The sequence below is a fragment of the Trichomycterus rosablanca genome, chromosome 11 (assembly GCF_030014385.1).
Source record: "Trichomycterus rosablanca isolate fTriRos1 chromosome 11, fTriRos1.hap1, whole genome shotgun sequence".
Classification (NCBI taxonomy): domain Eukaryota; kingdom Metazoa; phylum Chordata; class Actinopteri; order Siluriformes; family Trichomycteridae; genus Trichomycterus; species Trichomycterus rosablanca.
Window position 1 is genome coordinate 31,786,451 of NC_085998.1, and position 23,166 is coordinate 31,809,616.

Genomic DNA, 23,166 nt, shown 5'->3' on the forward strand with positions numbered 1-23,166 from the left:
GAAGTAAAACTGGTGATGTATGCTTTGGTATAAAGGGACTCTCCAGAAAAAAATGTCCCTTATGAGGAAGGGTTAGCTAAAACTCATTTAATATGAATTACATATTATATATACAACAACAGTTCAAGAGCAACATTCCTTAAGTGATTACAGGAATTTAAGGTATTTCACCATCTACAGTACATAATATTAAAATATTGAGGAAATTCCATAAAATTCCTGTGAATCCTGAACAATACCCTGTGTGCCAACAATGATAAGCCATGATTTTTTCTGGGCTCAAGGTCACATTGTGTGGTGCATTATGAAGTATAAAAAATCATACAATCAATTGAATTATTTATTAATTAATTATTTGGTGCTGGTTGTCACTTGACATAAAATAAAAGAGTATTTAAAGTAAGGTACCATGATGTTCAATCTTATCAACAAGGATACTAAATGTGGAGAGAAGAACATTTTAACAAAACAATGAACCAAACACACAGCCAAATAAACTAAAGACTAGCCATTTTTGACTGAAGATAACTGTTTCAAAGATTTTGAAATTGCAAATCCATTAGAGGTACCATCTTAACTTTGAGAAATTAAAACAGTTTGCCAAGAGGAGAGGGTTGTAAAGGTGTTTTAGGGGGTGAACCAAATAAATTGTTGGAATAAGCCAATGCTTGAAATAAACCAGTGCAAAGTCATTTGCTGTTTTTAAACAGGCAGATTAGCAAATATAACAAAATATCTAAAACAGACAACTTCTTATAACTACACACTTTAGGTTAACTATTTTGATATTAAAACATTGTAGCCCACTTTTTTAAAGAATGGAATTTGTTTAATGGTGTTAAATATAAAGAAAAAAAGGTTGACTTAATACGGTTTTTAAACAACCTACTGTTGGTTCTTATATTTCCAATAATAACATCTTTATGGGGTTAAATAATAGGGTTTTAAAATTAATATTTAAGTGCACTGTCGTTTATGCGAATTACATTAAAACTGTGCTAAAATGTTCAATTCTAACATTAAATTTTTTAAATGATCAGTCAGTACTTGTATTTGTGAAGATATGAAATGACTTTTCTGTCGTCAGTGTCACCGCGCATGCGTACTCATGAGCTCTCGAAAGCTGAGTTGTCATTGTTGTTGTGGAAGCCTGACAGACACGTGAGATGGGTGACGTCGGCTCGAGAGAACAGTAGACATGGCGGAAACAGCTCCTCCCAAGGTAAAAGATATAAAGTACTTTACTCTAAGTTCTGTATTGAAGTCTGAATTTTAGCTCTGCTCAGTTAATACGAGTTAGAGCACTCTGGTGGGGCGTGTAGTTCTAACCCGAACGCTTTCACACTGGTCAGTAGAAGTAGCTCATACAGTATTGTGACCGACTACTGTTTTTAGCAAAATGTTGCTAACTGGTTAGCAGTGGCAGTTTATACGGTAGAACAGTTCAGTAAGTTAGCAGGCTAGTGCTAATAGCATGGTCTTCCAGAAATGCCACGAAGTCAAATGTCACATCTACACTTTAGAACAGAAGCATTGTTATACAAGAGTACTGTTTAGTTAATCAATGTCACTGCATTGTTTCATGTAGCTGTATAGTTTACTGTACCTGCAGTGTCGTTACAATATAATTTAAATAAAAGTTGCTTCATAATCTTAGCCAGCTAGTCTGATTTCTGTCCTGATTTTTTGTTTTATTGTTTTTTATTGTTATTTTTTAAATCTCAATCATTTTATATAATAGCTAATAAAAAAAAATCATAGATATGAATCAGAACTTTTTTGTTTAATAGCTGAACATTTTGACTTTGTGAAACAAATGACATCACATTATTTTACCTAATGGCATATTAATAATATGGAATCCTTCAATGTTAGGGAAAAAGTATGGAATCACCTTGTAATTTGCTTTTCATATAGTCGTAAGTATCAAGATGTATATCAGGCTGAAGTAAAAAGGGAGTGTTTACTGATCTTAATTTTTTTTTTGAAAAATTAAAACAGTGGAAAGGATTATAAAACTCATTCATGAAAGAAATCAAACACGTAGTCCAGGAAAATATGAGCTATTTCCAGTCAAACTTAAACAAAATGTGGAGGTTAAGGTACAGGTAGGCCAAGGAAGACGTCACAGTGTCAGGATAGAAAACCTCAAAGACCTACGACTTAACTATAGAAAATCCACATAACTGGGAGTCTGGGAGAAACCGGAGTCAGTGTTTTTGACAGAACTGTACGAAATTGGCTGAAAGAAATGGGCATCTACATGTTAAAAAACCAAACAAAACCAGCACTAACAGTTAAACATAAAGAAAAAGAGGCTTGCAAGGAGTTTGGATGACTGTGATATTCAGTGATGAATCACTAATCTGCATTGGTCAAGGAGATAATGATCAAATGTCTGGATCTCAAACCGATTAAAATAAAAGAAGAAAATAAAAAACTGGTCCACGACAAATTGAGAAATTTGGAATCAGCCTAATGTAGAATGTTGTTTAGCAAAGTACTAATTTGTTAATGATTCCATGAATGTTTTCTCTATATTTAGGGATTTCATGGTTTTTTTTCCGTGAAAACATTCACACCCTTACACATATGAGTAATTTAGAGCAAACAATCAACCAACCAATGTAGTAAATCATTTTATTTACAAAACAATATTTTTGTTAGTTGTTTTTATTTACTATAAAAAAATGCAGGTGTGGACACTAATTGTGCACAAAATGAATGATGTTACTGTAGTGGTTTCATCCCACCCACAAGCAGAAAGTTTCAGATTCTTTGGGTTCTAAACTGCTGACTCCAGTTAATTATCTGTCTGGATTAAAAGCTGCTTTAGAATGTAAAGAATGTAGAATGTCAAGTGTGGTGTTCTTTTGCAGGTGCTCTTTGAACATGAAGGTGTTTTTATCCATGCAAACACTGAAGAGTCAGAAGATCAAGATTCATTAATATCAGGGTCCCTTTGGATTATCGAAAAGGTACTGTGACTAAAAGCAGATGTTATTGTATACAAATTTACAGACTATATGCAGTAAAGACAGATTGTGTGCATTTAAGTAGTTACATCTAAACTACTAAAGAATGTAATTAAGGCATTTGATCTATTAAAAACTTGTCCTTTTTAGGATGGTGAAACACTTGTGGAATATAAACCTCTGGAGGACCCTGTGGATCCTTCAAACATGCTTTGTGCCTGCAAGGTTTGATTTGTTTTAACTGTTGAGTTTCTCTTTGAATTGCATCCTGAAGTTAGCAGTTGGATGTACTGTTCATTTGCTGATGTTCTTTTCCAATTTGAAGGACTCTAGTTCAGTGGTGGAATGGACACAGAGGCCTCATCGTTCTTTAGACCAGCAGCTCAGCTATGAGACTGAGTGGGACATGGTTAACACTGTCTCCTTCAAGAAAAAAGTTCACATTAACGGGGAAGGTATGACACTTTTTTTCATTGGCCTGCATGAATTTTCCTGCATTGTCTAGGTTTCTGTTATCCACTGAGGGTTATGTGGTTGTAAATGTTTCATACCAACTTAACTGGACCAAGACCAAGAGCAGCTGATTAAACATGAGGAATAAGGTGTAGCTTATCTTTGACTAGCATGTAAAATTCACTTGCTTGTTGTAAATAAGATGTTTTTTAAGCCTGACATAGTAATGTGGACCATGTTTATACTCTTCTAGAGCAAATATGGCTTATAGCTAAGTGAATTATCCCAAACCCCGCTATTTACACACACACTGTTTACATAACTGCTACAGTTTTTTGTTTTTAACACCAGTTCTTCTTTAATTTGTTGGTAAATTTAAGATATTATTGATATTTTTACATTTAAATTCAGTTGTTATTGAAATACTTATGTAAACTTATGTCTTTACATTGGTATGAAATAATGCATATTTAACATGGCTCTTTTTCACTTGTTTTAGGTGGCTCAAACCACTTAAATGATCGAAACAAATGGGCCTTTTCTTTTTATGTTGGAGAGCTGAGGTCTGTCACTGTCAAATGTGAAGGCTGGTCGTACCTGATTTTTTGCCTTAGAGATGAAACAACATTACCAGCCATTCACTTCCATCAAGGAGGCAGCCAAGCATTCCTGGACGGCTTAAGGAAATCAGTGCAACTTAGCGAGTAAGTATTAAGAGACATGTATGACATTCTAAGTTATTAACTTGGTGCTGTGAAAGTCTTCTGCTACATAACCTTGCGACATAACATCGGATGGAAATCCAGGTTCAGATTGCTCAAATTATAGTGAAAGTGTCTTGTTCTACAACCAAAACCCAAGCACTCTGAATCCAAATCTGGCTAATCGGACCACATTAAACATACAAAGTTAACGTAAATGTGTAATTTATTAGTAGTTTTATAGCAAGTTTTTTTCTGCATTTTTACTTTTCAGTTCTGTAATGCTAGGATTTGCCCAGCAGAGTGCAGTCTATTATTGTTTATCTGTTGTGATATCATTTGCTATGTGCTTGTCTGAACCAATGAGTCAGCATACTGAGCTGTAGTAGTAGTAGTAGTAGTAGTAAGTTTCCTAATGGCTCTTTAATTAAGCTACATTTTCAATAGTGTTTTTTGGTTACTAATTCAGTTCACAACATTTACCATGGTATTTTTTAGAATGGGCTTTTAACTTGTATGTGTTTCTTCTGAACAGGCCTGCATGCAGTCTAATTTGTGTGGTAATGTGGGAACCTTTGCTGGGGATTTTTAATTCCACCCAAAGACTTTTCTAAATTGCATGTGTCTATTGGTAAAAGCAGTAGGGCCTGGGATTGCTGTCAGGTTGTATTGCCACTGACCAGCTCTTTGAGAATGGCACGAGAGCTGCTCTACTTTTCTAAATTAATATTACAGCACGTTCAAGGCGGTGCTGCTAGGAAACAGATAGCTGTTATTATAATTCTTATCTTTGCTTGTGTAATAAAACACAGGCTGTGCTATTTTGTGTTTGCTTTTCATGCCAGTTAAAAAAAAGAATAAGATATGACCTGTGATGTCACTCGCTAAAACCGTTTGGTCGTATGTTTTGTTGTTATTGTTATCATCACTGTTTAATAGTCAATAAGACTGGATTAGGGGTGTACAGCTTTTTTGAGAGAGGACCAATTATTATTCATTCATTCATTGGTAATTACTTCTTTATCCTAATCATAGCAGGTCTGATGTCACCTAGACAGAAATACACCTTAGACAGGTACCAGATTTAAGGACACACTGGGTGGAATTTAGCATATACACAGTGAACTGAAATCATTGGAACTGGTCAGTGTTTTTTTAACCCCACTATGTTGGTCATTTAGCACAGAAATCTTCCATGTTTGTGTTAAAGTGTGCTTCATGCATACATGCATTTTTTTCGATCAGGATTGTAAATGGGCATCCACTTAGGACCTGTGTTTGTTCAGGTGCTGTTTTCTCAGGCATGCAATTTACTTGCCAGGATCATATTGTTCCAACAGTTATGCTTTATTGGCTTGTACAAATCAGTCTTCCTTTCTTTCTTTGTATTCTTTAAAGGAGTCCTGATGACAATGGCATTTTAGTTGTTGGCCCATACAGCAAAGCCTTTTCACAGTCCTTTGAGAATCTTCTAGATGACACAAACTTTGGCCTTGTTCAGGTAGGAGAAATTTCCTGGAAAGTCATGATGTCTTTGTGCTCAGTCTAAAACTGCCACATATAGAGCTATTGTTCCTCTTTTCTGACCACAATTCATGCCAACAGAAGTTCAAGAAGGATCCCTACACAACAACCTTAGGCAGCTTCTCTAAAGTCACAAATTACATCTTTGATGCATTTCGGCCAACTGAGTCCGAGTGTGTGCAGCACCCTGGCGAGGAAATGGCGGGCATTCTCGGAGAGCTGATCCCTGGGCTGGAGATCAATCAGCAGGAGGAGCCTGGCTTTGAGGTTATCACAAGAGTGAGTAGATATACTGCAGCTTGACACATGTCTCATACGAGCGGCCCAGTAAAAGACATAATGAATACATGAATCCTGCCTTCTTTTACTTTGCGTAGATTAGTTCTGTAGTCATCCTCATCTTGCATCAATTACCTCAACAGCTTACACATTAGTATTCAAAATAAAACTGTGACATTTAATGCAGTCCACAATGTATGTAGTAATGACTTTTAACGTGGTATGGTTGGTGTATTTTCTTTTTGGTGCATGCAAATTAAATTTTGTCATTGTTTAAAGTCTTTGCTCTTTTTAGGAGAGACTAGCAGAACCTGACCATTGTTACTTATGATTTAAACTTTTATAATTGTTATATGAGTTATGTGAGGCGTAATGGTAGAGTGCATAAGTTCCAGGGGTTCGTATCCTAGGCTGGGCTCACAAATACAGAAGGTGTGTGATATTATATGAATTTAGCCATGAGGGTGGCACATAATGCCAAATGCAAAATATGGTTAAACAATCCACTGTGGTAAACCCTAACAGGAGCAAATAAATAATTTATTTAATTGTTTCTTGTATACAAAGCCACTGTAACTGTGTCAGCATCATCATCCTGCAGTGTAACTGCAACACTCGACCACTAGCTTCTAATATAAATAACACAAATGGGACATCAAACAATAACATCACACCACAAATGCAAAGCACATCAAATATTTTATTTGTTTTGAGGTGAACTTGGCTTTTAATACCATTTTATTAATACAATATAAAGATTAATGTTTGATTTTCTTCAAGGTTGACTTGGGCACAAGGCCAGAGGTGCAAAGGGGAGAGCCAGTGATGATGGAGGACTGGGCAAAGCACCAAGACTCAGAAGGAAGAGTGTCCAATGTGCCTCACTTAATGCAGCGCATTTTCAAAGGGGTAAAAATAGAAACATCATTGGTCTATCCATCCAGTCACTTGCATGCCTACCTGCAAATATCATGCTAATGAACCCTCTGTGATTTCCTTTTAATTTAAATGTTATATATTAGAATATGGTAACATTAGTTAAAATCAGCATATGCACATGATTGTTTTATTTCTCATTGTTTTTCATGTTAGGGCCTGTGCCATGCTGTCAGGAAAGAAGCCTGGAAGTTTTTGCTGGGCTTTTATCCCTGGGACAGTACACACGAAGAGAGGAAAAATCTACAGAAAAGGAAAACGTTAGTGTACAAGCTTTGCCAAAGATATGTTAATGTATAATTTAGCCAGATGCACTTTTGTTTTTAAATATTTTTCTTTCTGTCACTGTGGTCTGAAGGGATGAGTACTTCAGAATGAAACTGCAGTGGAAGTCAGTCAGTGAAGAACAGGAGAAAAGAAATTCCAGATTACGGGACTATAAAAGCCTTATCGGTATGTCTACAGCCACCACAAGAAGTTTTTCTATACATTTGTGTGTCAGAACCAGAGATTTCCAACTACTAGGCCATAGACCACTACAGAACTAAGTGATTTAGTATTGGCCCATAACAATGTGGTGTTGGCAGCATTAGTCTTGCTGCAGGTGACAAACCAGCTGTTAAAATTAATTTAGAGAAATAAAAGCATAATAAGAAAAATATTTTACAAAATGCTTATCCAAATATGCAATTATTATCTCCTTCCACCTTCTATCTTGCATATTTTGTCGAAATGAAATTAAATCATAACTTAAAAGCTTAATGGAATTGTTATAACTATATTAAAAATAGTAGTTCTGTTAAAAAAAATTACTCACCCAGTGATGCAGTCCCTACTTCACTGTCTACATACTGTTCTTCATACATATGATTTTATATTTATATTTAGGCAATAATGTAATGTTGGATTTTAAATGAATTTTATTACTCCAGAAAAAGACGTTAACAGAACTGACCGCAACAACAAGTTCTACGAAGGCATGGACAACCCTGGCCTGATTTTACTGCATGACATCCTGATGACATACTGCATGTATGACTTTGATTTGGGTAAGTAATTAAATATGGGAGTCAGTATTTTACCTGTGTTAGAAGCAATTTTTAGCGTAATGTTTTAAACAGCTCTGTTATTTATCAGCTTGTTAGCTTAATCTATAAGTACTTTTTAATGCAGCCCGGATATTGTACATGATTACAGTTAGCACTTACTTCCTGTGCATACTCTTAACTCAGTTTGCTATGCTCTGGTGTAGGTTATGTGCAAGGCATGAGTGATCTGCTTTCTCCCATCCTTTATGTGATGGAGAACGAAGTGGATGCTTTCTGGTGCTTCGTCTCCTTCATGGATCAGATAGTATGTATATGTTAATATCTGAAGTAAATAAAACTTCTTTTGACTGATTCTGATTTAGGGCAGATTTTTAGCTCATTTTACTAAGCTTTATTTGGGACTAAAAGAAGACATGAAATACACTAGCGCATTTTCAGTTCCTTTTTTAGTCAACAAAGTGTTTTTTATATCTTGCATATTCAGTGAACATGACATCCTTGGTTGACTTGCAGACATAACAGGCTCTTGCCCTCTTAAGTGCATTTTCACACACCTTAAAATATTTCAGAACAGCTGATATTTTGGTACATCACATTATTATAATTTCTTAATACAGAATTGATTTTTTCTCCAATTCCAATCTTGGTCTATTCCAGTCACTCACTGCTATTATAAAACTTAAACCCATGCAGATTTGCCATGCTATGAGTGTAATTTGTTTCCTTGGTGTTTAGCATGCAAATTTTGAGGAGCAGATGCAGGGCATGAAGACGCAGTTGATTCAGCTCAGCACATTGTTACGACTGCTAGACTTGTCCTTCTGGAACTATCTGGGTAAAATATTCTCCTAAGGTCCTATATACCAGTTTCATATTGTGATGTTGTGTTTTACATGCTCACTATGGTTGCGTGCTAATCTTTGTTAACACCCATTTTTTCCTATCGACAGAGGCTCAAGATTCAGGGTACTTATATTTCTGTTTTCGTTGGTTACTGATCCGCTTCAAGAGAGAACTTCACTTCCAGGATGTGCTTCGTCTTTGGGAGGTCTGTTTATTTAGCCAAATGTTTGCTTATTTTTATGGCAGGTGTCTTTTGAAACATGGCAGGAATTGGCATAATACTCTAGTCAATTGATCAAAATAGACTGGTTTCAAAGCACCAATGATAATAGTAATATTAAAAAAAAAAAGTACAGACAGGTTCACACAGGGGTCAGTATCTCTTACGGAAAATCCCCATTATTCCTCATCTCTGTACAGGTGCTATCAACCAGCCAGCAGAGGCTGCAATTACAGCAGTAATGAGGAATCCCTTCGGTTGATCCTGGTGGGCTTGCATGTTCGACCACTGCACCCCATGACCACCCCTAAGGTTTTTTTTTTATTTCTTTTATTTTTCTTAACAATTTAATTTATTGAAATTGATTGAAGGAAAAACCCAAAATCAACTGGCCCTGTGTGACAACAATTGACCTTCTAGCAATCCAGTTAACCAATAATTAAATTTAATTAAATTAAAGTAGGTACACCCAGACTTTATGACCAGCCCTGTTCATTTTAAACACCATTTAAGTAGAACCTTTCCAGCAATGTAAAGTTGGCTTAAAAGTCTCTCTAAGCAGGTCATTATGTTACGATCAAAGAAATTCATGTACCCAGATGAACTTCTCCATAAAATGTCTCTACAGTGAAGTGAAAGAAGCATATGGTTGCAGTTGTTGCTGCTAAAAGTGTAAAAAAGTGCAAAAAAAAAAAAAAAAAAAAAAAAAAAAAAAAAAAGAGAAAATCAAGCTGGGGAACTTTTTACAGCACCATATATGGAACTGATGCTGAACTTTCATTGTTGTTTACATTTAGAATGTACTTCAATTTCTCTTTATTTAAATGTATTTCTTAGTTACTGTGGCAAATTCAATGCTGCCATTTAAAAGATCAAATATTTTAGCTTTGCAGTTTGAGATTGTTTGTGCTAATTAAATATTAATCCACTTAGGTAATGTGGACAGACCTACCCTGCAAAAATTTTCATCTACTGGTATGCTGTGCAATTTTGGATTCAGAAAAACAGAAAATAATGGACAGACATTATGGATTTAATGAAATTCTTAAGGTAAGTACAACCAGAACAGAACAGGGCACCTAAGAAAATAAAACTGGTGTGATGGGATCAGTGCATAAATTCTTTTGGGGCCTCAAAGTGTTCGTATCTTTTTTGTGTGTGTATATGTATTTGATTTTCTACACAATGATGGCAGAACACATACACACATACCGTAAAGCTAAGCTTTAATTAATTACTGTATATTTTAACCTTAAATATATCTTAACACTGTGTGAGTGGTTGATGTAAAGGTCTTTTTGTTGCTTTTACAGCATATAAATGAACTTTCTATGAAACTGGACATTGAAGAAATCCTTATAAAATCAGAAGCTATTTATATGCAACTGAAGAATTGCAAGGTAGGTTTTAATTAAGACTGGATTGAAACAAACACTGGCAGAATTAATACTCACTAACAGGAATAGATGGACATTTTACAGGCCAATAACAATATCATCATTTAATTTTAATGGAAAGGCTTTTCCACTTTCAGTCCCACATCCCATCACTAACAATTCTGAACTTGTATGACAGCATTTCAAGGTGACCGTGTTTCTTTCTAATTCATTTCACAAAGTGTAATCAGTTCATCTGGACACAGAGTTTGGTTTGGAGATACATCATCCAAGTGACGTCTCCAGTCTGAGCTGGTGGTGAATGTCCCCTATACCTGCATACCTTTTATGCAGCTCCACAAAGTTGAATCAGTTCATCTGGACACAAGTTTGTTGTAGAGATATGTTTCGTCACTCAATCCTAATGACTTCTTCAGTCTGAGCTGGTGTTGAATACCCCAACCTTATATGCAGTTGATTTGCATAACGACCGATCACTGCCCATTGTATAACAATGGAACCGGTGATCAGGTCCATATGAATTCACAATGACCATTAATTACAATGGTCATGTGTGTCTTTCACACATGATTGGGGTAAAGCTCCAATCACGGCGTTGTATGATAGTGAGAGATGAACTCTCAGGCCCCCTCCCCGGTTCAGAGTTGGTCGTTCCCTCTTCACGTAAATGGCCTCTTTGACTCCACGTTTTCGAACCAGTGTTCCTCCTTGTCAAGGATCTGCACATCTTCATCATTAAATGAGTGGCCGCTGGCTTGCAGGTGGGTGTAAACCGCAGAGTCCTGGCCAGAAGAGGTCGATCTTCTATGTTGGGCCATCCGTTTCGCCAGTGGCTGTTTAGTTTCCCCGATGTACAATCCTCCCGGCACCTAACAGCATACACTACGTTACTCTGTTTGTGTTGAGGAACCCGGTCCTTAGGGTGAACTAATTTCTGGCGTAGCATGTTCTGGGGTTTGAAAGCAACTGAAACACGGTGTTTGGAAAATATCCGTCTTAATTGTTCCGATACTCCCGCCACATACGGAATCACCACTGGTTTGCGCTTAGCCCGCGGTTGTTCTCCTCCTCCCTTCGATCCACTGGAGCAGTGTTTGGGCATTTTTCCCGCTTTTACGAATGCCCACATTCACCCAGGGCCTTCTTGACATGAGATTTTATGCAGCTGATTTGCATAACAACAGAAACCGGTCCATTGCAAAACAAAGTAACAGGTGATCAGGTCCATATGCAAATCACAATGACCATTAATTACAGTGGCCATGTGTGCTATTTACTTAGGATTGAGGTATAGCTGCAATCACGGCATTGCAAGATGGTGAAAGATGTACTCTTAGCCCCCCACCCCATCCCCTTCAAATAGATGGCCTCTTTGACTTCTTGTTCAAACCAGTGTTTGATTCCATTGTTACTACTACGATAACTACTACGGGTTACTACTACCCCTCCCCCACTTTGTGGATGCTGTATTATTATGGTTCAGGTCACTTACAGGCTATTTTCCCACAGACTGAACTGAAAGATGATAAATTCAATTCTTTATGCTTTTTATAATTTTTGCTATAAATTATTTTACATAGCTGGTTTATTTAATCTAATTAGATAACCAAATTATCTAGGCTTCTCAAGGAGTTGGGGGTCCCTGTGGAGTCTGGTTTCACTCAAGATGTCTTTGTAGTAATAATTACACAAATGCATTTGACTTGACTATTTGTTCTCATGTCTTCATGTGCAGGACTTGCCCCATTCAGTGAGTGAAATTCTAGGCTTCAGCACAGACACCAAGAACTCTACATTAGAAACCAGCGAGTACAGTGTGCTCGACTCACCACAGACTTCACCAAGATCTGCACACAGACAGGACCAGGCTTTCTCCAATGGTCATGGACTCTTACCAGAAACATCACATAACAGATGTGAAGTAGCCTTTATTTCATAGGGCTCAGCCCAACATGTATATTACAGACTTTTTCTTAGCTCCTGTATATCATTAAGAGGAACAGTATTGGGTATCATGTAGATATTTGCTACCAAAAATGACATTGTAAAGTAGCCCATATAAAACCAGAGAAAGGAATATGTGTGAATGTAAAATAAGGATCTAATATGATTCTAAAGCTATTATTTTTGTAATTTCTTGTACCATATTGTCTTTAATTGAAATAATCATTCCTTCTCATTGTACAAAGTTTTCAAAATGATGGAGTTTCCATTGTTGATTCTAAGTGCAGATTTACTTCTTTCATTACTTATTTTTCCTCAGTCATGAACAGATTAAAATGATTCAAATCTGGTGGTGACTGTTTACTTTACTCTGGTACACATGTGGCTTAAATTGGGCTAAAAAAATCAAATTTATGTTTTAGACATAAAGTAACATAAAATGGCACCACTCCTTCCTTGATATTTTTAGCTTATGTTATATTTTGCCTATTTATTAAAATGGCAAGTAAACTACCTTGTGTGTACCTTGTGTACTTTTGGGCATACAATTACCATAGGCCATGTTTTGTTTTGTACACTTTGTTACTTCTCTTAACCACATCTTTGAGATATATCCACACATTTAGTATGTTTACCTGCTTATTTATGTAATTATCTAATTAATCAGTGCAGTACATTATGTAAAAAGAATTATACCAACATGAGTCAAAAATTCAGCATTTCTATTGCTGGTTACAGTAGGAAAATTGATCTGAGTTATCTTGACCATGACTTGTTTGTTGGCCTGATCTTCTGGGATTTTCAGACACAAGTTTACACAGAATGGTGTAGAACAAACGAAATTGAGGTTGAAAGGTCAGAAAAAAACAGTCTGGCTTAAGCTTTAATCTGTGGTTAGGAGAAAATCATTTAGAATGCACAGCACACCAAACCATTATGTGAATGGGATACAACAGCAGACCACATCAGGTTGGACTTTGGGTTTGCTCGCCTAGTGACGTACACAGGTTCATAGAAATTAGCAAACAAACAGTTTGTTGCTGCATCTACAAATTTTAATTGGGACTTTACTGCACTAAGCAGAAGCCTTTTGTCAACTACCTGTATCATCTTAGTTCTCTAGGGTCAGTATCATCTGAGATGGACTGATGCAAAGTGGAAGTGTGTGCTAGGGTTTGACAAGTCTGTCAATTGACGAGTCATTGTATGGAAATGTGTTGGTGACAATTGCGTAAGTAACTTGTACACCTGTGAAAGCACCATGAATGCAAATGGGTTTATGCATATAAGCAAGAAAGGTAAAACTATGTGAAGTAGCATCTTTTGGTCTTTCCACAGCTGTTTAATGGACTTGCTGTTTAGAAGCACCCGCATATGATGATGAACTGAATATGTGGACAAAACAACCAATGTACACCTGGCTAATACCATTCCTGTTGTGAAATATGGTTGTGGCAGCACTAGATTTGGAGCTGCTTTACAGCAGCAGTGACAAAAAAAAGCCTGATTAGACTCTAGTGAAGGATGAATGCAGCCAAGAAACATTCTGAAAGAAAACCTTTAGAGTACATATAAACTCAGACTGTAAAGTACAGTTTCCCCCTTTAATAACATGACAATGATTGAAAGCAAACACCAAAACAACAAAAAGATAGCTTTTGTGAAATACCCTAAAGGTCCTTGAGTGGCCCAGCAATACAGTCTAGCAGTTCATGGATCCTTGCCTTGCAAGATCTGACAGTTTGGAAACAAGCTTGGAGGAAACATCATTAAGATTGGAATGAACTTGCCAAAGTTTGCAAAGCTTATATATACATATTCAAGCTAAAGTTGCTGACAAAAATACCTCTACAAATATTAAAGGGCCTGAAGTATTTTGTAAATATGATATTTTGTACATATACAGTATAAATACATACAACAATCCTTAATGTTCTGTACTTAAATTCATTAAATTCATTGTCTTTGTACATCTTCCAAGATGAAATACAGATCAAATACATTTGCAGATTATTGCTGTTTTGTTAATTAACTTCTCTGCAGCGATGAACCTCTGCACATTTAAGCAACTATATCTTTTAGACCACCAGTTATATTGTTACCCTGTGGTGAGCGATGTCATATTTGGAATTAACCTCGGGAAATCAACTTAACATAGAAATGTCACTCAATTTAATTTTGTTTCTCAAGTGTGGACTGTTGGCAGCATTATCCTGCCTCTGTGACATTTCAAAATATGATGGGAAGGGGTGAGCAGAAAATTCTGATCGAGCACCAGAGTATCTTTTATCAGCTCATAACAGGGCTGAATGCTCACAACAAAGACACCCAGGACTGCTTTCCAACTCCTAGCTCTTTCATTTCCTTTTCAACAGGAAATTGCCTCAGAGACTATGATAGCATTTTCCTCAGAGCTGTAATTTTATCTCTCCTCCAGTTTACTTTCATAAAAGAAAAACCTCTGACAAAAAACATATAAATGCAAATGTTCACTACTGGTTCTTTAACTCCTTATTTAACCTTTGCTTTTATTGACACAGTTGACGTCAAAGCTAGTTAAAACAGCATGTGAAAAGTCATTCTATTTATTATAATTACATTTATTTATTCCCAAATATATAATTTGTGCCATACAATTTTGGTTTATATAAATTTTTGTTCAACCTCAAATGTGTTAAGTATTGGGCAGTGATAGCTCAGTGGTTAAGGTACTGGACTAATAATCAGAAGGTTGCCAGTTCAAGCCCCACCATTAGTAAGTTGCCCCTTAACCCTCAATTGCTCAAAATTGTGTTCAGTCATAACTGTAAGTCGCTTTGGATGAAAGCGTATGCTGAAAATGTTAATGTTAAATGTTAAGTTCCGGCAGACTAAGATTGCATTGCAATGAATAACATTTACTTGCTTAGTAAATATAGCTGAAGACAGTGCAGAACAAGCTTAGACCTGCACGGGGCTTTGTTCTAAAGCTGATTTTGAGTTAAGTGAATTAACACTGGCATTACATGTTCAGTAGGCTACTGACGTAATATAACTTTTCCTAATGAAAGACACACCAGCCCCTCACAAAGCAATATAAGCAGCACAGCAGGAGAGAGTTCTTATCAACGTCTTTCATCACACTATATAAGCGGGGCTGCGGCGCTGCTAAAGGTGGTGGGCTGGGTAGAGCAGAATACTCCATACGAGTCCTCATGGCTTCGCAGGTGCAAAAGAAGATGGGGTCTGAGGCGCTTGCTGTGCAGTCCGAAATGCACAGCAAAATCAAGCCTCAAGAAACGATGCCTGACCCACAGAATCAGAAAAAGTGTCCAGAGATTCCTAAGTCACCTGTAGGCCTGCTGAGGAAGAGGGGTCAGCAAGTAGTGCCAAAGATGCAGCCAGCTATGATGATGTTCTCCAGCAAATACTGGGCACGACGGGGATTATCTTTGGATTCAGCCATGTTTGATCAGCAGCATCTTGGAACCCATATGGTAAGTCATAAGAATTGTGCTTCATTGGATTCTGGTTGACTAACTCTTCAATAAACATACAAAAATAAGGTTAAATCTCTGTATTTACATTTTGTATTCACAACATAGAGGTCTCTGATATAGGAATGGGGGGAATCCTAAACTTGTTTCTGTATTGTTAAGGGCCATTGCATTAATAATCACAATTTGTCCTTTCTGATGCGAATTAGTCCAGTTTTTGATTCCTTCATTATAACTTTGATCCGACTAAAATAAGAATTAATGACTTAGCCTAAACTATGTATCTAAACACAATACAACTGATGACTACATGGTATCATTTGGCTATCCAAAGGAAATAAATTGGCGGTGTTTAATCTTGTTAAGGTTTTTTCTTTTGATATTATTTATATATTTTTAAATTCCAAGTTGTGGGAATCCAGTAATAATGGCAAGGCAGCCAGAAAAATCAATATGTAAAATAGCTGTCTTTTAGTGAATGAGGTGATAAGAATTAAAATATATATCTGAGTATTTATACATGTCATTTACCTATTATTTTGAAGATATAAATCTTCTACACTTTTGTGCAGCTTCGCAGGACGTCCTTTAGCCGTATTGATGAAAAACCAGACAAAGAGTGTACAAGCTACACTCAAGACTCTGGGAAAACAGCAGTGATTTTCTCATTAAAGAATGAGGTGGGGTGTCTGATTAAGGCTCTTCGGATCTTTCAGGTTTGTAACTACTTTAGCTCTCTGTAAATACAAAATCAAATGAAATAGTTAGCTTTTTTGGAACAAACTGTGATTTTCTTTCTGTTAAAATAAATAACACTTTGTAGGAGAAGCATGTAAATCTGGCCCACATTGAATCTCGTAAATCTAAGCGAGTCAGCACAGAAGTGGAGATTTATGCCGAGTGCAGCTGCACGAAGAAGGAATTCAATGAGCTGGTGCAGAACCTTAAAGACCAAGTCAACATTATCTCCTACAACTCTCCTCAACATGTGTGGACTGCAGACACCGGTAAGTCAGAAATTCATTACTCTTCTTTAATGTCTTTAATAAATGAAATCCTCAACATGCAAACAATAATTTATTATAATTGGCAGTAACATGGTTATAATGAGTGGTTGTATTTGTAATAATGCTGCTGCATTACTCTTTATTCTAGACTTTTTGGACTGTGTGTGTGTTTTGGGTGGGTTGCCAGATGGAGAAGGTGTACCTTGGTTCCCCCAGAAGATCTCAGAACTGGACCAGTGCTCACACAGAGTGCTTATGTATGGCTCAGAGCTGGACGCTGACCATCCTGTAGGTGAACAGTAATATGCGGTTACATGAAATGAATTTTTTGTGTTATATAATGTATATAGTATTTAGATACAGAAAATTAAATGAATTACATTTTAAAGCAGTGAAAATCATTTAACATTTTTCTTTTTTTATATTTTATGTCCTTTTAGGGCTTTAAAGACAACGTCTATCGACAGAGAAGAAAATACTTTGTAGAGATCGCAATGAACTACAAATTGTTAGTAATTTAAGTCTTTAATTAAAAGTGCCTTGAAAATGAATTCATCACCAAGCCTTTTTCACATCTACGACTGATACAACCTGGAATTTTTACTTAATTTCTTAAAAAAACAAACAAACAGACAAAAAATTGTAATATCAGTAATTCCTAAATATTCACCCTCCTTTTTAGGACTTGTTTAAACCACTTGTATCATCTATTAAAGCCCATTTCTTTTTTTAATTTCTTTTACGTTCTGCTGGTTGGTGACAGATGGTGAAGAACATATGTTTGATATGATTAAGATCAGAGATCTGACTGTGTTGGGTCACTGTTTTCACATCTTTATCCAAGATTTCTCAAGTTGCTATTACCACCTTATTGGCTGTCACTAATCCCTTGCAAGCAAGAACATTCCTCGCAACTCTTCCATACAGGGACTTTTTTTTATTTATGAATTTTCTCCCAATTTAGCATAGTAAGTCTGTCTTCCGCTGCTGGGAGATCCCTGATTGCAGTCGAGGTGGGTATATTGCTGCTCACGCCTCCTCCGACCCACATGCAACCCCTAGCGGGACCCTTTTTCACCTATGCACTCTGCACAGGCGCCTCTCTATCTGCCAATGGATAAGATTAATCTATGAGCATGCCTTTAAGTCACTGACTTCAGTCTACACTTGTGAGTGCTATGCTAATAAGCTACCCTTCCATTTATTGGCCTATGCAGTGTAGGGTGGTTTAATATGTTTTTAACATGCTACTGATGAATTAAACTAAGGCTAAGTTCCAGGGTGTGTTTAGAAGATTAGATCCTGGAATTGTTTTGAATGCTCTTTCAAGGCACTGCATTAACAAACGTATGTAATATATTTGCATCGCAGACTAAACATTTACATCAAACCTGCTGAAGACGATTTGTAAATGAATTCTTTGTAACAGTGGCCAACCTATCCCATGTATTGAGTATACACCAGAGGAGGTGAAGACTTGGGGAGTTGTATTCCGTGAACTGACTAAACTCTACCCCACCCACGCCTGCCGCGAGTATCTGAAAAACCTCCCGCTCCTTACGAAACACTGTGGATACAGAGAGGACAACATTCCACAGCTAGAGGACGTTTCTCTCTTCCTAAGAGGTACATAAGTTCATAAACAATGTAAAAGTATATACAAGTTCACAGCATCTTATTTACTCCTGTATGTATATGTGATAGAAAGCAGTCTGATATTTTATTAATTATACATATTGATCTTGATATTTGTAGAGAGGTCAGGGTTCACAGTCCGACCTGTGGCAGGATATCTGTCACCCAGAGACTTCCTGGCTGGTCTGGCGTATCGAGTGTTCAACTGCACGCAGTATGTGCGTCACAGCACTGACCCACTTTACACACCAGAGCCGTGAGTACCAAGTATACAATTACTAACTGTAGCTGATCTGTTGCTCTGTACACTTTGTCACCCCCTGTGCGCTATCAATCAAAAGGGACCCCAGTAAGATCCCCACTAACTAGATGAGTGTATCAGGTACAGCAGGGATTTTTAAATACTGCTTAAATTTACTGGCCTTTTTATTAGGAACACATACCCAGTTAGCACTAGTAGTAGGTGTATAGTTAGTGTGTGTTTACGTACCTGTTTTTTATTACTAGTGGAAACTATCTGATCACAGTGTGCTGTTGGCTTTGTATTTACCAAGTACCATTATTCTCCTCCCGGCAAAGACAAGGGGGTGTTTAAAAATCCCAACCAACACTGCTTTACCTGCTACACTTTTACAAGTACATACTACCAAACACTACCATGTGAATACCACCACTACACACTAACATGTATACCAGGTATGAACATAAAGTGCTCAATAAAGTATATACATGAGATCGCTATAAGACAACAGCCAATGTAGGTTGTCTGCGATTGGCCAGTTTATGGGTCCAAGGACAGACATGCTAATGCTTACGCTTCTGAATTTGTGACTTGGTGGTAATTGCTGGAGATAGTAAAACAGTTACACTGGGAGACTAGGTAGAGAAGGAAATGAACAGAACTGGATCATACATCATTGGATCAGTTATTTTTAAGAAGTATTTCACAGATTAATGCCTCCTTAATGAGATACTACTTCAAATGTTGAATGTCTTCCCCTTGCAACCTTGAGACTAACCTGTGTTCGTACCTAATCTTTCTCCATGTGTTTTTTGCTTAAAACAATTCCAAACCCCATAATTCCCCTAAGGTTATTAAAACAAATAACTACAAAAAATACTAAAGGTATTTTTGTTGCTAAAGTTCTGTTGGTTCTATTTACAGAGACACCTGCCATGAATTACTAGGTCATGTACCTCTCCTAGCAGATCCCAAGTTTGCTCAGTTCTCACAGGAGATTGGTCTGGCATCTCTTGGGGCTTCGGATGAAGATGTGCAGAAGCTGGCTACAGTAAGTGAGACTAATAGCAAGCTTTTTTCCTCATGGTGAAGTCGTGAGTCTTTAAATGTCAATTTGCCTAACATATTGACAGGCTCTTTGCATAATCCAGTCATCATTCCGGCGTAAGAATGTCATAGTGGCTTGTGGGAACTAGAATTTTACTTTCACAGTCTGACCTGTGGTGATGCTTTGCATAGAATGAAATTGCTTTGGATTTTAAGTGCACGCTTAGAGTTGAGAAATATACGTCTCAACTAATAAAAGCAGGGGTCCCAGTAGCTCAAAGGGTGAAGGGTTCAATCCTCATCCTTGATCAATGTTTGGCATGCTCCACCTGTGTCTGTGTGTGCTTTCTTTACACAGTCATACAGTTATCTAATACTGTAGCGTTATACTTTTATTTTCTTATAACCATTTATTATAATGTGTCTGTGTCTTGAGTTGTGCAGCTGTCAAGTTTAATCCTTACCTCTTACCTCTAGCTATCATCTGTATTTTTTGAATTTTTCTTAATAAATTGCCCACAGATTTAAACATTGTTAATAAGTGTGTGGGCGGCACGGTGGCTCGGTGGGTAGCACTGCCGCCTCAAAGCAAGAAGGTCCTGGGTTTGATCCCCAGGCGGGGCGGTCTGTGTGGAGTTTGAATGTTCTGCTGAGTGGGCTTCCTCTGGGAAAAAAACATGCAGTCAGGTTAATTGGAGACACTGAATTGCCCTATAGGTGAATGGGTGTGTGTATGTGTGTGTGTATGAGTGTCTGCCCTGTGATGGACTGGCATCCAATCCAGGGTGTTACTGCGTGCCCTGTACCCTTTTGCAAACCTGGAATAGGCTCCAGCACCCCTGCAACCCTAATTGGATAAGCGGTTGAGAAAGTAAGTGAGTAATAAGTGTGTGCATTTTCACCTTGCACCCAGTGTTCTGGGATAGACTCTGGACCCTTCACAAACCTCAGCAGAATAAAGCAGTTACTGATTAATGTTTTGTGTGTTCCGCGTACAGCACAATAGCAAAAGTTGTTTTTAATACTATTTTTGCTCTCATCAGTGCTACTTCTTTACTATTGAGTTTGGCCTGTGCAAACAAGATGGCCAATTGAGAGCCTATGGAGCAGGGTTGCTGTCTTCAATTGGAGAGCTAAGGGTATATACTTTTATGGCTATAATACAGCAAAAAAATGATTTACTTTTTGCTCCTTACTAAAGTCAATTATAACTACCTTACTGCGAATCCACAGCACGCTTTATCTGATAAAGCAGTAGTGAAACAGTTCGACCCCAGGACTACGTGCCACCAGGAGTGTCTCATTACCACTTTCCAAGATGTTTACTTTGCCTCAGAGAGTTTTGAGGAAGCAAAAGAAAAAATGAGGTAAAATTTCACACACAATTATCACACTATCATTTGTACGTTTGTAAAGAGATTAAATTGGTTGTACTTGCTATTTTATTGTAAAGTGGCAAATACAGGCATTCAGTTAAAAACAAATAATGGGATGAATCTTTTTTTCTTTCTTTTTTTTAACAGAGAATTTGCCAAAACGATCAAAAGGCCATTCTCTGTCTATTACAATCCATACACCCAGAGCATTGACCTACTTAAGGACACCAGGAGCATAGAGAATGTGGTGCAGGACCTGCGCAGTGACCTTACGACAGTCTGTGATGCACTGGGGAAAATGAACAAGTATCTTGGCATCTAGCCCTACACAAAGGCAGCAACCTTATATGTACATTTTTTTTTTTTCCTTTAAACCATGAACTACACTGCATCTGTAGCACTAAAACAAATAAGTGGCTTATGCTTTATTCAAAATGCCTGAACCCAAATTGGTACAGTATTGTCTTAACGGTCCTCTGGTGTTCTCATGCATTTGCCTGCTTTCATAGTCTGGTTGTTCTTCTGCACACAGCAACTAATGTTTAAAATGCTGTAGACTGAATGGCTGCATTCATTAGCGTTTGCTGATTGTAATTAGCTTACCTTGACATTCTATAATTGAATTGCCTGTGTTCCTGATCATTTGGTCCAACTTCATTATGACCTGGCAAACAGGAAGTCAGAATTGGATGATTCCAGACGTTGGATGGTCCAGACATTTAACAGCACACTGTGGCTCACAGATTACTTAACAAATAGCTGATATAATAACTGCTAGTATATTCTTGAATCATAATATATATCTATTTTGCTGCATTATTATAAATGGCTCAGTATTTAGCACTTCATTGTGCCTTTATGTGATACTGAAATGTTGTGCCTATGATAATCAGAATAAGTATTATTATTACATCTTGCAGCACTCAGGCTAAAGTGATAATGATATTGTTATGGTAAATGTAACACTTTAAATAATTTTATTTAAAATTAAAAGTAGTGGAATGTACTGTGTATTGCCATTAGTCTGTAGCGTTTAGCTGTGCTTGCTTCACGAGATGTAAACATATCATTTACAAACATTTCATTTTAATTTCAGGTCTTGTCTATTTTCATGTTTTTTTAAATGTCTTTTTGTCTTCAAGTCAAATTACATTAAAATTCAATTAAAATGGATCCATTGTCTTTTAACAATGATATTACAGCTACACTATATGCCCAAAAGTATTGTGAACACCAGAGTTCAGGTTGTGGCCACACCTACAGGTAACACGTGTAAGATCATTTATTTATTTTCTTATCCGCTTATCCAATTAGGGTCATGGGGTGGGGTGGCGGTGCTGGAGCCTATCCCAGCTTTTTTTAATGGGTGCAAGGCACACAGTTTCACCCTGGACGGGACGCCAATCCATCGCAGGGCAGACACACATACACACACCCATTCACTTATAAGGCAATTCAGTGTCCCCAATTAACCTGACTGCATGTTTTTGGACTGTGGGAGGAAACCGGAGCTCCCGGAGGAAACCCACGCAGACACGGGGAGAACATGCAAACTCCGCACAGAAAGGACCCGGACTGCCCCGCCTGGGGATCGAACCCAGGACCTTCTTGAGGTGCAAGTTCAGTTCTATAAAAATAAATTATATGCTTCCAACTTTGTGCATCATTACCTGTTCCTCATGATTGTGCCCGTGTACAAAATGAGGTCCATCAAGACGTCTCCACTGTACACCTTTGAGATGAACTGAAACACTGATTGAGAGCCAGGCGTTCTCTACATCAGTACCTGACCTCACAAATATTTTCTTGATTAAATGGGATCAAATTCACACAGACACATACACCTATCAGGCATAACATTATGACCACCTTCCTAATATTGTGTTGGTCCCCCTTTTGCTGCCAAAACAGCCCTGCAACTGTGATGCTCTGTGTATTCCGACACCTTTCTATCAGAACCAGCATTAACCTCTTCAGCAATTTGAGCTACAGTAGCTCGTCTGTCGGATCAGACCACACGGGCCAGCCTTCGCTCCCCAAGTGCATCAATGACCCTGTCGTCG

General features: G+C 37.4%; 2 protein-coding genes across 4 annotated transcripts; both read left to right on the forward strand.

The window, feature by feature from the left end:
- The first annotated feature begins 1,158 nt into the window (after window positions 1-1,158).
- tbc1d15 (TBC1 domain family, member 15) lies at window positions 1,159-12,802 on the forward strand. 2 transcript variants are annotated; one of them, XM_063004181.1, is made up of 17 exons: window positions 1,159-1,222; window positions 2,880-2,978; window positions 3,126-3,200; window positions 3,301-3,430; window positions 3,928-4,132; window positions 5,528-5,630; window positions 5,735-5,932; window positions 6,713-6,841; window positions 7,025-7,128; window positions 7,227-7,321; window positions 7,801-7,917; window positions 8,121-8,221; window positions 8,653-8,752; window positions 8,868-8,965; window positions 9,914-10,030; window positions 10,294-10,380; window positions 12,113-12,802. In XM_063004181.1, exons 1-17 carry the CDS (start codon window positions 1,199-1,201, stop codon window positions 12,314-12,316), a joined length of 1,986 nt encoding a protein of 661 aa, XP_062860251.1. In that variant the 5' UTR covers window positions 1,159-1,198; the 3' UTR covers window positions 12,317-12,802. The 2 variants fall into 2 exon arrangements, 1 of the variants encoding a protein (XP_062860251.1); XR_010013983.1 differs by lacking the exons at window positions 10,294-10,380; window positions 12,113-12,802 and adding an exon at window positions 9,181-9,292 and having other exon boundaries at window positions 9,914-10,001.
- Window positions 12,803-15,680: 2,878 nt separating this feature from the next.
- tph2 (tryptophan hydroxylase 2 (tryptophan 5-monooxygenase)) lies at window positions 15,681-22,225 on the forward strand. Of its 2 annotated transcripts, none has more exons than XM_063004725.1 (11): window positions 15,681-15,797; window positions 16,370-16,513; window positions 16,621-16,804; window positions 16,953-17,092; window positions 17,245-17,312; window positions 18,234-18,430; window positions 18,560-18,695; window positions 19,605-19,731; window positions 20,771-20,866; window positions 20,961-21,094; window positions 21,251-22,225. In XM_063004725.1, the coding sequence occupies exons 1-11, from the start codon at window positions 15,696-15,698 to the stop codon at window positions 21,423-21,425; spliced, it is 1,503 nt and encodes a 500-aa protein (XP_062860795.1). In that variant the 5' UTR covers window positions 15,681-15,695; the 3' UTR covers window positions 21,426-22,225. The 2 variants fall into 2 exon arrangements, with proteins under 2 accessions (XP_062860795.1, XP_062860796.1); XM_063004726.1 differs by having other exon boundaries at window positions 15,693-15,797; window positions 16,992-17,092.
- Window positions 22,226-23,166: the final 941 nt, after the last annotated feature.